A 13,634-nucleotide genomic window follows, 5' to 3' on the forward strand; every position below is an offset into this window, starting at 1 on the left:
ATCTCTTGGCATTCTGCTTCTTCCAAATTTCTCCCAAAATTAAACTCTTTGGCTGCATCTATCCTCTCTGTATAAGGAAAAACTGCTTACTGCTGTGCCCATAGGACCACATTGATGGAATGGTGGTGAGGTGGCTACATATCCTATACAATGTTTGTCAGACTACCTCCAGGGGCCACTTATTATTTGAATTGTTGGGCCCAAACCAAAAGTCAGGATATCAGTTCACATGTAGCGAGGCGCTCAGGACAAGGGAAAGTGCCATTCTACCATGCAGGGGATATTCCCATGCAATGTTGCTGCAGCCGTGCTAACGCCGAAGACAAGGAAACTCTGCACAAAGACACAATAGTATGGCATTCAATTTTATTTTATTATGTTTTGGCTCTCAGAAGAGGGCCACATAAAATATACAAGATAAAAAACAAGACAAATACATAACAAAATTATGACGTTTGAGAGACAGGTTTAAGTACAAAACTGACATGCAAAGACAAATCTACGGGAGGTCGGAAAGTCAAAACATCTCCAGAGACATATTAATAAATAGCTAAAAAACCTTTAAAAAAGTTAAAAATATGGAAGCAGAACATTTCATTAGGAGGGCAGTAAAGTGCATGAAGAAAGCCGTTCAAAGTGACGATGCCCAGGCGGAGACAAATACATTTTAACCATCTGGAGCGCAATTTACGGAGCGCGGGGCAAATCAGTAAAACATGCATACAGTCCTGGGTACTCAATTTACATAAGTTGCACAAAGCAGAGGAGCCATACCATTTGGATAACAGTAGATTTAAAGGTACTAAGTCGTAACGTAAAAGAAACCAAAATCTACGAATACCATGCGGTAGGTTCCATGTAACATAGGATTGGGGCAACTTCATCACATAGGAGTTAAGGAGAAGGTCTACATTCCTTTTTTCACAAATTAACTTTTTATCAGAGTGAAAACATAGATCCCACGAGGCTTCTTTTAAAACGAGTTTTAACTGTAAGGGAGAATACAAAAACAAAGCGTTTTCATCTAATTTTAGAAGGGTTACAGCTTTTCTAAAATTACTTACAAGTTGAGAAAACTCTTTAAAATTACCCAATAATTCACTTCTGAGGAGAGCTCTCATTGTCCCTACTTCCGCTCTAACCAGGCAGGCCACCCATCTTATTAGGGCACATAATCCCTGTACCCAGCTGCTCCTAAGACCAAAGTCGAGCCTGCAGGCGGCCAAAGAGCACGAAGTATTTAGGGAAGATAGAGATCTTAGGAGTTTCCCCTCAATCTTATGGCAAAAGTCCCAATTTTTCACCTCTATGAGTTCAATACCATACAGTATTGTTGCGGGGATTTTAGATCTATACACTTCCAATAAGCTCAAGAAGTGCCTTTTCCCCGTTGCCTGGTATAGGGAATTTAAACCTTTGCCATGGGCAAGAGCTTTGCGTGAACAATGCTCTATATGGAGCCTCTCACTCAAGTTAGCCGTGATGATTTTTCCCAGGAAGGTATAGGAGTTTACAACCTCCAGTTTTTGGCCCCCGATGAACCAACCAAAATCTACAGATCGACACTTCTTTTTACCGGCTATACACATAACTTTACTTTTGGATATATTGATCTTCATGCAATGGGCTGCAGCAAAGGCATGAAGAGCATGTAGCCGATTTGCAAGTCCTTTAGGGGTCAAGTCAAGAATAAGGACATCATCGGCGTACATCAAGCAGGATATAGGGGTCCCCCCCACCACCGGGGAAATGCCCTCTCCGGCCGACAAGGCGGCGGGTAGGTCTGCTGTGTATAAGGAGAACAAAAGGGGAGCCAATAAACAGCCTTGTTTAAGGCCATTCAAAGATGGAATTTGATAAGATAGCCCCCTTTCGCCCCCTAACAAGACCCTACACCAGGTCTCTGTATGGAGAGACTGAACCAGCTCCAACAGATAGGTTGGAACACCAAGAGCTGCCAATTTTCTCCACAGCGTTCTACGGTCTACCTTGTCGAACGCTGTGGAGAAATCAATAAAAGCGGCATACACTACCCCTTCTCTCACCTGGACGTGTTTATCTGTAACCACATGAAGAGCGGTGAGGTTGTCCAACGTACCGTGATCCCTACGGAAACCGGTCTGTTCAAACGGCAAAATATTGTTCTCCTCGACCCAATCGGAGAGGGAATTTAAAAGACATTTCGCAAAGACCTTTCCGATGGAGTCGAGGAGGGCAATCAGACGGTAATTGCTGGGGCTATCCCTAGTTCCCTTCTTAAAAATAGGGACCAAGATACTTCCCCTCCAGGAGGCAGGTACCGTTTTGGACAAAAAGCAGGCTTTAAACAGTGGATACAGGATTTTACTCCACCTTAAAGGATCCTGTTTCAGGACCGTCATGGGGAGTTCATCAGGGCCCATTGCCCCAGAGACACGCATGTTTTTTATAGCCATCTCAATTTCTTTTTCTGTGGGGTAATTAATGAGACCTTCGGGTGTAGCATCTATGGCAATATCTTCACCTGTAATCCCGTTCCCTGCATAAAGATCCCGAATATGAGTAATCCATACCTCTTCCGCTATAGGGATGGGAGAGGGACTTAGTCTAGTACCGCACCCCTTCCCAATTATTGCCCAAAATTCTCTGATCCTACCATGGGCAACAGATTCCCTCAAGGTGATCCAAACATTGTCCTCCCTTTCCTTTTTTATTTTTAGCTTAAGTCTACATCTCTTTCTTTTTAGCCTGGAAATTTCTTTTTCACGTTCCATGACTCTATCTAGATATTGTTCACGGACTAGTTTATTTATTTCCTTGTTCAGGATACGCAGTATACTAGGGACCACTACCCCTTTTCTAGGGCGAGAAGTTTTTTTTGCAAATAAAATGATGTTTCGCATGAATTCTTCAAAATAAACTATTTCATTCCCACGCCACTTATTTAATACTATTAAGGTATCAGATAAGAAATCCTGTACCCCATTAATGGCGGAGGGATTCCAGAAATACCTTCCCGAGGAAGCGCGGAAGGCAGCATCACTGCCGTTAAAAGACGAAGGCGCAGTGGTCATGGGATTTAAAGAAATAGTTATAAACAATATACTATGGTCACTCAAGGAAGTAGGTATAATCTTAAGGTCCTGAATATAAGGAAACAAACCATAGTCTGCGATTGCATAGTCCAAGATAGAAGACCCAAAAGGAGATTTGTGAGTAAATTTAGCAGGCACGTCGGACGGAAATCTCCCGTTTAGTATAAGACCGTCAACGGCCGCTAGTTCTTTTAGCAAAATCTTCCCTCTTTTATTAGTCACTAACTTATCAGGGAAGAGTGGTTGGGGAACAAAATGCGCCTCTTCTTTAGATTTATTTCTAAAAAGTTTCAGACTAACATTGGAGATTTTGCAGTTCAAGTCTCCTACAAGAATAATTTCCGGAGGGGATGGGACATTTTTGATTTGATCAATATATCGGAATACCTGCTTCAATATAGAATTAAAACACTCTTCTGGAGGGATATACACATTGAGAATTACGATAGGTAACTTTATACAGTTATTAAACAGATTTTCAATGGTTATAGCGTGGAAAAGTTTACTTGGGTCAATATAATGGGAGAATCTCCATTGCAATTTATTTGATAGTAAACAAGCGATTCCCCCCCTAGCATGACCTTTCTTGGAAGGGGCAGCAGGCACTTCCAAGGCATAGAAATCCTTTGAAGCATCCAGCATATTAATACACCAAGTTTCCTGTATACAAATCACGTTAGCTCCTAGAGAAAATAAGAGATCAAATTTCTCTGGGCTGCTGTGAATCCCTGCCGCATTCCAAGAAATAATTTTTAGTGGGATGTTAAAGATGATGAAACAATTTGGGATTATCTTTGGTTTTTGTAGATAAGGCACTATGCAGCCAATTCCACCGATTGTTATCCTCTATGAAAGAGGAAATCTGAGTTAGCGGGAGTGGCTTCACCTGCGAGACCGAGCGTTTTCCCTTAGAGACCCAAATCTTCAGGTCTCTAAGAGGAGAGGCTACCCCATTTTGTTCATCACCCCTAAATACCTTCCCAAGGGAAGGATTTGTATTACCAAGGTTAAAAATCGGGAGAATATCAATACCTGTACGTTGAAAATTCTCGGCTTGCTGTAATATCAAATTTACAATGATAGGAGAATAGAATTTAACCCTTATACTCAATACCCTGACTCCACCAAACAGGGAGACTAACTCAATGTCCCTAGATTGGATATGGTGAAAACTTTCAATCTCGCTAAAGCGCTTAAGAAGCCATGCTCTGTTTAGCAGGTAGGTCAACATCGAATAAAGGTAAAAAGTCTAACACAAGAGTGTCCACAGGAGCCTTTGAAGTTGTTAAATGACGAGCAGGAAGGGAGCGGTCTCCAATCTCTAAGGCAGCAGAGAAAGGAGGGGCCAAGGGGTTAAGGGCCCCAGGTGGATGTAGGATTGGAGCTCCTGTCGCAGTCAGTGGAGAAGGACTTGGAAAAGGGCCCCCCATTTGTGGCATAACTTCCAAAGACGTTGGTGGACACAGTTCACTTTCCACCTTTAAAGATGTAGAAGTGGGTGAGTTCAGTTCAATTTCCGCCTTTAGGGATGTAGAGGTGGGATCCAAGTCTAATTCGTCGTTCTCCAGTGCAACCAGAGAATTTTGGAAGATTATCCGACGCTGCCTTTTCTTCCTGTATTTTCGAATTGGTTTCCTTTTATTCCCTTTATTATTTCTATGTTTACCGTTTTTTACCTTTACCTCATGTTTATCGTCCGTAGGTTCTTTTTTGTTTTCAGACATGAAGATAGGGAATAGATCTTGAACCACTTTAGGGCCGGAAGTAGATTTATTTTCTTCCTCGATCTCTAGAACTGAGTTCTTAATACAATTAGGCACAGCGGTTAAGGGCATAACTACGGTGTGTGTTTCCAAAACTGCTGTTGCAGCCTTCATGTCTGAATCCACTATAGGCACATTTATTTTCCCCTTTGGCAAGCTGTGTTCGGCCATGGGGGGGGAGACACTCCTCATATCTGGCGACTTTTGTAACAATGTCTTCAGTATTTGGGTAACTGAATCCAAGATACAATCCGAGCTGCCTACGAATTTCCCCAGGAGAAATAAAATGGAGGCTAGTAATGTTCCAGAGCAATCATGGATTCAGAGAACGGTTTTTCACACGCTTCCACTGGACGGCAGATACCAGATAGATTGAGACCCGGACTCCTGGAAACATTTGACAGATCGGACATGTCCTGACCGTTTAACGAAGGGGTACTACTATACAACATTAACCCAGATGGAGTAGCACCCCCGAGGGTTTAATAAGGTCCTGAGTCTCCAGTTTAGCTGTATTTACATAGCGTCCACAGAGTTCAAGATCAATGGATAGTGATGACAAATCCCCACCCAACCTATCATTCAGAAGGGTTTGAGGCATAGATGGTTGATTCGCAAGTTCACTTTCAGGTACCGGAACTTCGAGATTACTCTCCCCCTTCCCTTCAGGGTGAACAAGGGAAGAAGACACCGCTGCCGCTGATTGTGGTAGCGCGGGCTGCAAGGGAGGAGGCGGAGGGTCTGTGATACCTTGAGTATGAACCTCCTGGACCTTGGCACAGGGAACTTCCTTAGCAGCAGAATTAGATTTCCTAGGGGAAGGCAAATCCCATAACTCAAAGAGTTGGCATTGACCCTTCAACGGGGGATTATTCACAGATTTGTTTCTTGTTCGGGTAATGTCTATTTTTGCACCAGGTTTTCCTCCCACTACCCTTCCTGAACGTAATTTTTTTTACATCTTCTGCAGACTTATTCCACGAAATTATGTTATAAAAGTGATTTACCTCCAGAAGAATGATTACAAAAAATAATACGATATTCATAAAATGATAAATATAGTCCTGGAGATGCAGCAATGACTGACCGGCAGTAGAATACGAGGAGACGACGAGTAAGTTTCAATAAATGGTTCTTCCTCAGACAGTCAGGCGTATTAGGATATGCAAAAAGACAATGTCAAAGAGAGTAACCGGGCCCAGCCCAGCCTACCTCAGCCACTGAGGGCCACAGAGGGCCCGCCCTTTGCCCGGGCTTCGCCCGGCTCGCTCCGCGCTCGCTCACACGAGGCTGGTGTCTCACTGCCTTTGTAGCGCCTCCAGGCGCCTCAATGACGATCTCCTGGCTGCGCCGCCGCTGGGGGTGGCGGGAATGCGAGTCCTCCGCTCGGCGACCGCAAGAGTAGCAAAAGCGGCAGCGGGAGGACTCGAGGAGCACAGCAGCAGGTCAGCACACAGGGGCAGGACAACACGGCCTCGGGCGATATTCAATTAATGTTTTTGAGCGACACACGCTCTGCCGGTGTCTCACTGCCTTTGTAGCGCCTCCAGGCGCCTCAATGACGATCTCCTGGCTGCGCCGCCGCTGGGGGTGGCGGGAATGCGAGTCCTCCGCTCGGCGACCGCAAGAGTAGCAAAAGCGGCAGCGGGAGGACTCGAGGAGCACAGCAGCAGGTCAGCACACAGGGGCAGGACAACACGGCCTCGGGCGATATTCAATTAATGTTTTTGAGCGACACACGCTCTGCCGGTGTCTCACTGCCTTTGTAGCGCCTCCAGGCGCCTCAATGACGATCTCCTGGCTGCGCCGCCGCTGGGGGTGGCGGGAATGCGAGTCCTCCGCTCGGCGACCGCAAGAGTAGCAAAAGCGGCAGCGGGAGGACTCGAGGAGCACAGCAGCAGGTCAGCACACAGGGGCAGGACAACACGGCCTCGGGCGATATTCAATTAATGTTTTTGAGCGACACACGCTCTGCCGGTGTCTCACTGCCTTTGTAGCGCCTCCAGGCGCCTCAATGATGGGGTAAACATATGTGCCCTGCTTGCCATTGGCACCCTGTTCGCTCCCTCCCTTCCCCTATCCCTGCTAAGGAGTGTAGCACAAAACACCTTTGTTTACTCCTCAATACGAGGTCGTTGCATCGACACACTCAAGAGATTTTTGATCTCCTCTCAACGACCAGTCCTACCTGTCTGATGCTTACTGAAACATGGCTGAATGATTCCTCCCACCCGGACATTGTGGCAGCCATCCCCACGGACTATACCATCCATCGACAGGACAGAGACAAGGGTAGGGGAGGAGGAGTTGCCTTGGTTGTTAAAAAATCTTTTCCGTGCACGGTCACGCATACCCACACCATCGCAGGGGCGGACTCTTTAGCCTTTACCATCTCCTGGGTCCCACCCGGGTCCGCCGAGATGCCGCCATTGGGAGTCGGAGTGCCTCAGGGCTCTGTACTGAGCCCCACTCTATTTAACATCCTTATGACCCCTCTGGCGACACTGGCGGAGTCCTACGGGGCCCGGATCGTCTCTTATGCTGACGACACCCAGCTTCTATTCACCTGTCGTAAGAGTGAAGAGTTCGATGGAGAAAGGATCTGCGAGTGCCTTGGGGCTGTCTTTAGCTGGTTTTCACACAACAGCCTCAAATGCAACTCGGACAAATCCGAAATACTATTCTTCGGATGCCCATCAGAACCAGATTGGCAGGGATGGTGGCCTGCCGACATGTTCCCTCCCACTCAGTCCTCTAAGTGGGCTAAGAACCTGGGGGTTAAAATTGACAACGAGCTCTCGCTCAAATCCCAGGTTTCCACTCTTACGGGAACATGCTTTGGGATACTCAGAATGTTGCGCAAGTTCTTTCCCCTTCTCTCGGAGGAACATCGGAGGATCACTGCTCAGGCACTCATAGGGTCCAGATTGGACTATGCAAATGTCCTTTATTTGGGTCTGCCTGAATACCTCCTCCAGCGTTTGCAGGTTACTCAGAACGCTGCTGCTCGTGCAATTTTTGGCCTGCACCGCCGCACCAGTGCCTCCAATCTCCTTGTATCCCTTCACTGGCTTCCGGTGCGGAAGAGGATACTTTTCAAGGCCATGACTCTCGCCCATAAGGCCTTGCATGGCAATGGTGCCAAATATCTTCAGAGGAGGCTGGACTTCTATCGACCTGTACGATCCCTCAGGTCAGAAGCTTTGGCTTTGGCTCGGGTGCCACGCATCAAAAGGGCTCGGCTAGGCGGCCGGTCCTTTAGTTTTCGTGCTCCGCAGCTATGGAATTCCTTACCGGTGTCCTTGCGAAACACCGCTAACCTGCTTGCCTTCAGAAAAGACTTAAAAACCTGGCTGTTCACTGGATAATCTGCCCCCTCTTTTAGGCCCCTGCTCTTTTTACTGTTATGTTTTCCAGCTCTTTCTTTGGTCTGGAGCACAAAAGCGCCGGGACACTCCTTTGGAGTAGCCGTTGCGCTATAAAAGTCCCATTTAACATAACATTTAACATAACTCCTGGCTGCGCCGCCGCTGGGGGTGGCGGGAATGCGAGTCCTCCGCTCGGCGACCGCAAGAGTAGCAAAAGCGGCAGCGGGAGGACTCGAGGAGCACAGCAGCAGGTCAGCACACAGGGGCAGGACAACACGGCCTCGGGCGATATTCAATTAATGTTTTTGGCATTAAAATACTTATCCACCCTCACTGAGAACTACAAACTACAAACTGGCTCGTGGGCAACTGTTAGTACTATTCACGTGACCATCAGCCATGATCAGCTAACAAGAAAATCTTAGTAGTTCCAAAGTTCGACTATGCCTTGATGAAAGCAAGCTTTTCCGAATAATAGATCCTGTCTGTCTAGCTCTATCGCCCGGGTTTCAGAAACCTCTATGCCATTAACTCTTGAAAAAGGCACTGAAAACCAGGCTAATGTGTCAAGTGTTCAAGACCCCACGTAAGGTGTGACCTGTCAGTTCATTCAGGCCGGAGCTGCTTTCCTTTATTTTGCAACTCTTCCTCTTCTTTCAAATACCAACCGTAGTAGATGCCTCTAGCTTGACCTCTTTAGCGACTTCAAGCTTAACTAAAACCAATCTACCCTTTGAGTATAACAGAGTGCATATTTCCAAATTATTTTCTGCTAACTTAAATCATAGCTTATGTGCAACATAGCACTTCAAAGAGGAAGAAGATGTCATATTGGACAAACTTATAGGCATGGAAAGAATGAAGTCATGGAGAGGTTAAATAGTTTTGGTGGGGATCTAGTGTAGTAGACTGGTAAGAGAACCAGCTAAAAGACATAAAAAAGTGTATTTACAGGTATTGGTGTTATGTACTTTTATAATAACATTTATGAACCATACAATATTTAAGGTGTGGCAAATAAGGACCTTAATAAAGACACACAGTGTACACTGCAGGCCATTATTGAGAGATTCAATGATCATTAAGGGCACCCACAAACGCTGTGGGTATGCAAATTATTAGCAAAGAACACCCACTTTATAGCTTATGAGTACAAACAAAGGCGGGCCACCGTACCAATGACTCTCTCAGTTAAAAGCAGGCGTATTCCAATGAAGGCGTTTCACCCCGACTGTCATGGTGGAGTCGACAAAACAAGTAATGATTGAGACAATCAGCCGGGTTTCCTCAGCTCCTCCCCAACATAGCTCCTAAGCATACTGTACCTTTATCTGAAAGGTGACTTTCTTCATTTCGTTATCCTGGTCACTCGTGAGGTCATCGTCGTAGAAGAGTGTTAGCGGGGAGCAGGCATCGCGAATGTGCCGGTGATAATGATCGAGGCTCTTTCTCGTGAGGTTCTCCTCTATATCCAGCAGTGTGCTGGCCTGCTGCATGGCTGCATTTGCTGTAGCATTGTCATAGACCCTGTAGTAACATGGAAAATGAAACATGCACTTATTCATAATCATGTCTCATATATTTTAATATGATTGTGGACAGTAAACATCTCTAAATGGGACAGACATTACTGTTCATGGCTTGACTTTAGCAGAAGAACTGATCTTAATAACCAACATTACTAGATGCCTCTTTTCATTATCAATACAACTCAATACTCCTGGTCTTGCTGTAGAATGGTGGAACAGAATCACAAATCCTGATTACCAATAGCCAAGAAGACTACCTAAGCAGCAGTGTGTGACAGGCTCCCAAAAGCAGTTATGGAATCCAGGAAGTGACTACTCATCGAAGAGTGCCATTGAGGCAGGGATAAAATAGTAAACCTGTGGCTGCCCCTGATCTCACATCTAGCCTGTGGTGACGATCCCCAAACGCTGAGTGGCCTGGTACAGATACTGGCTGGGTTATGAACAAAATACTTTTAAAAACCATCCAGGCATTTGAAAGCCCAACAGAAAAGATTAAAATGCACCCTGCATTTCACTGAGCACCATCTTTGTTGACCTCCTCAAGATACTGGCACCACCTTCCCGAAAAAACACACGCATTATTCACCTTTCACCGGCAAAGTAACGTTTAGTTCTTTTTTCGTTTTTTTCAGATACTGGATTACACAATAGAGTTTTCAGGATTCCAGTGATCATTTAACTAGTGTTCTTCAATTCTGAACACCACACCACACCTTCAAATGCTCAAGCTGTTTCCATTACCATCTCGCCTCTCCGTCACAAGGCTGCTCTCCTTTACTATTCAAGTGTGGACTACTGCTTGGCCCCCAACTGAGGAACACAGCTGGGGAGTAATACACTCTTTAACAAGGGAGGAACAAAGTGATCCTATCCGTGTTTGCTTTACAGGAGCGGGATATCACTTCTGTGTGAATGTATGACGTTACAACGCATACATTTACAACGCATGCCTTTACAACGCAGTTTTTACATCACAACATCCTTTACAACGTATACATTTACATTACATGCCATTATTACGAATTTTTTAAAACTACATTTACAACGCATTACATTACATTGCATTATACCTTTACAACGCATACCATTACACTGCATTTAAGGTAAGTGTTGGATAGTTTAGGGGTAAAGATTACTATTCTAACTCCAGAGGGTGCAATAGTAGGGTAAGTGTTGAATAGTGTAGGGGTAAAAATTACTATTCTAACTCCAGGGGGTGCAACAGTAGGAAAAGTGTTGGATAGTGTAGGGGTACTATGCGTTGTAATTGTATGGGTTGTAATGACATGCGATGTAATGTCTGTGTTGTAGTGACATGAGCTGTTGTAGTGCCATGCATTGTAGTGACATGCAATGTAATGGCTGCCCTGTAGTGACATGCGTTGTCAAGGATGTTGCGATGTAATGACTGCATTGTAAATGTAGTGCAATGTAATGACTGCGTTGTAAAGGTTGTTTCCCATTCTGTGTGGGCAAAAGCACATTGTAAGGGATTGCATTCGGCTCTAACCTGTCCAGGAAATAAGCAAGGACTTAACTCCACTCTCCTAATAAACTACAGATATCTGAACAAGCATGCCAGCACGGCTTGACTTACAATCTATTTGACTGAAGAACAAATAAAGAGGTCAATGATAGGAGAAATAGGCCCTGCTAGACCTTCTGGACAATGGGGTGGCCCCACATCACTCACATAAAACACACACACACCCATCAGGCCTAATAGTTGGACAGCAAACAACAGGAGTTGGATAGTTCGAGTGGGTTATCATCCCTTTACCTAGGGCTATCTACCTATGAGGATACCCACCAATTAAGGGAAATGAGATCATCCAATAGTTGGAAAGTGAGCAGTGTTGCAGCATAGACAATTAACCCCTTTGTCCACTAGGGGAAATGCTTACCCCTCTACTATTTCCAGGAAAAAGGCAAAGGGAAAATGTGAACCCTTGGACCTCAAGTATGGTGCCTTGCAGACTAACGCTGTATCCTTCCCAACGTTTAAGCAAAGTCACAGAAAGCACTATTTTAAGACTTCTGTTTTTTAAAAATGGCACAAGGCTATCACAACTGCATGAGCACAGAGCTGATCTATTGAAATCAGGTTTCTCCTTCTCCCCACCAAGAGAAGAACTGGTCAAACTGGGCCTCTTACTCTGGTACCCATTTGGAGTAGACATACCAGCTTGGCTCTGGAAATGCTACTATCAAAGACAGGCTAGCAGCCAGATCATTGTGTCTGTCAAGTTTTCAAGTAGTTTCACATTTCCTCACTTCCTCCTACATTCCTCAGATAAGTGTAGGTAAATGTTCCTTTAACTTAAACTCTCTCTGCCTTCCTAATAAGAATACCAGCTACCCCAAAATAGCGAGAGCTAGATCACACCTCTTCTTGGGCTGTTCTAAAATGGTTAAAATTCTACTCCAAGTTGCCACAGTAAACTGTAGCCAAGCATAACCAGTTTGGAGACTGCTAGGGGTTGAGGAAAGATAATGAGCACTTTTGAATTCTGTTCCTGCAGAAAAATGACAAAGTATGCACAGTAGGCCTCTATCTTCTGCGCTTCAAGGTACACCTGACAGATCAATACTTAATGTTAGAAGTGGGCGTAAATGTGTCACAAGGGTTTGACTGACATGTGGCCGCTGCCACGATGTAGAGTCCCTTATGTAGGTGGAGTGAGGCCATGCTGCAGCCCACATATGACGTTTGCCTTTTGTACCACTTGTGCACTATTGGTGCAGTATTACAATAGATGTACCAAAAAGTAAAATATGCCAACTCGAGTAAGTCCATTACTTACCATGTTTTAGGTATCAGAGTTGTTTAGCAGCCTACGAAAGCCAGATTCATAATATGCCAGTGATAAACAGTTGGAAGAACTACACAAAAAAGTGGAGAAATGTTACTTTCCCCACACCAAGTAGGTCATGTACAGCACTGCCGCCTAAGGAGAACGATGGCAGCAGGCACCCAGCTGACATTCACACTCTGAATAATGATGTAGACATGAGGGGCCTACACCCTCATTATCTAAGAGGGCGACAGAGCCTTTTCTAGGGCTGCCAGTAAACTATGGAATACTCGACCGATAAACATCAAAGCCATCTCCCAGCATCTCCCTTCCAGAACGGCCCTTAAAACCTGGCTATTCTGCCTATAGACCTTTTCATATCACCCTTTTGCAGACCTTCCTCTTTGTGGACGTTCAGTCTATAGCGCCTTGACGACCTTGGGTAACTGCTGCGCTTTATATACTCACAAATCAAATCAAATAACTATACCAAAATCATCAGCTGAATATTGCATTCACCACCTCCTGCTCTTGAGGTAACACCAATGAATAAATAGTATGACCACTGTGTTATTATTTATTAAGTTGAGCTTGCTCAGATTCGCCTGTAGCTTGGAGGTGTAGAAGTGAAAGGCAGTTCTAGACTCTATTTTAGTGGGAGACCCAGTAGAAGGTTTGCTCCAGGAAAATGCAAACACTCCAACCAACCACGGTTTATGTGAGGAATTAGCCTTTGATTAAGAACCATCAGCCACTGTACAAGCCATTGCTTGGAACTGCTCTTAACCATATGACCGGCCTGGGGTGCATTCAATTCGATAGACGTAAACAAAAGATGCAATGAGTAAGGTGTGCTCATTGTCCAAAGTCTTACCAGAAAGGGTTTGGCATGGGCAAGCTGTTTGACATTCTCTCTCTTCCCCTTAGATTCAGCAGATAAGGGTAGGTTAATGTTTGAGTAATTAAACCTCCTCTGCCTTCCAAATACGAATTCCATCACCCCCCCCCCCAAAAGACTTTTTTTGCTCCATAGAGAGCTAGACAACACTTTTTCTCTGAAACTTTAGGATATCCGTCTCTAGTCTTATGTGTATATTGGGGT

The 13,634-nt window shown here is 45.0% G+C and overlaps 1 protein-coding gene across 1 annotated transcript in view; it reads right to left on the reverse strand.

Annotated features, from left to right (window-relative positions):
- LOC147724659 (uncharacterized) overlaps positions 1–13,634 on the reverse strand; it is a 1,014,146-nt gene that overhangs the window by 270,533 nt on the left and 729,979 nt on the right. The window contains exon 18 of the mRNA XM_086918077.1: positions 9,531–9,732. Coding sequence (XP_086774203.1) covers positions 9,531–9,732 — 202 coding nt within the window. The remainder of the gene's footprint in view (positions 1–9,530; positions 9,733–13,634) is intronic.

This window comes from Lissotriton vulgaris, chromosome 4_1 (genome assembly GCF_964263255.1).
Source record: "Lissotriton vulgaris chromosome 4_1, aLisVul1.2, whole genome shotgun sequence".
Classification (NCBI taxonomy): domain Eukaryota; kingdom Metazoa; phylum Chordata; class Amphibia; order Caudata; family Salamandridae; genus Lissotriton; species Lissotriton vulgaris.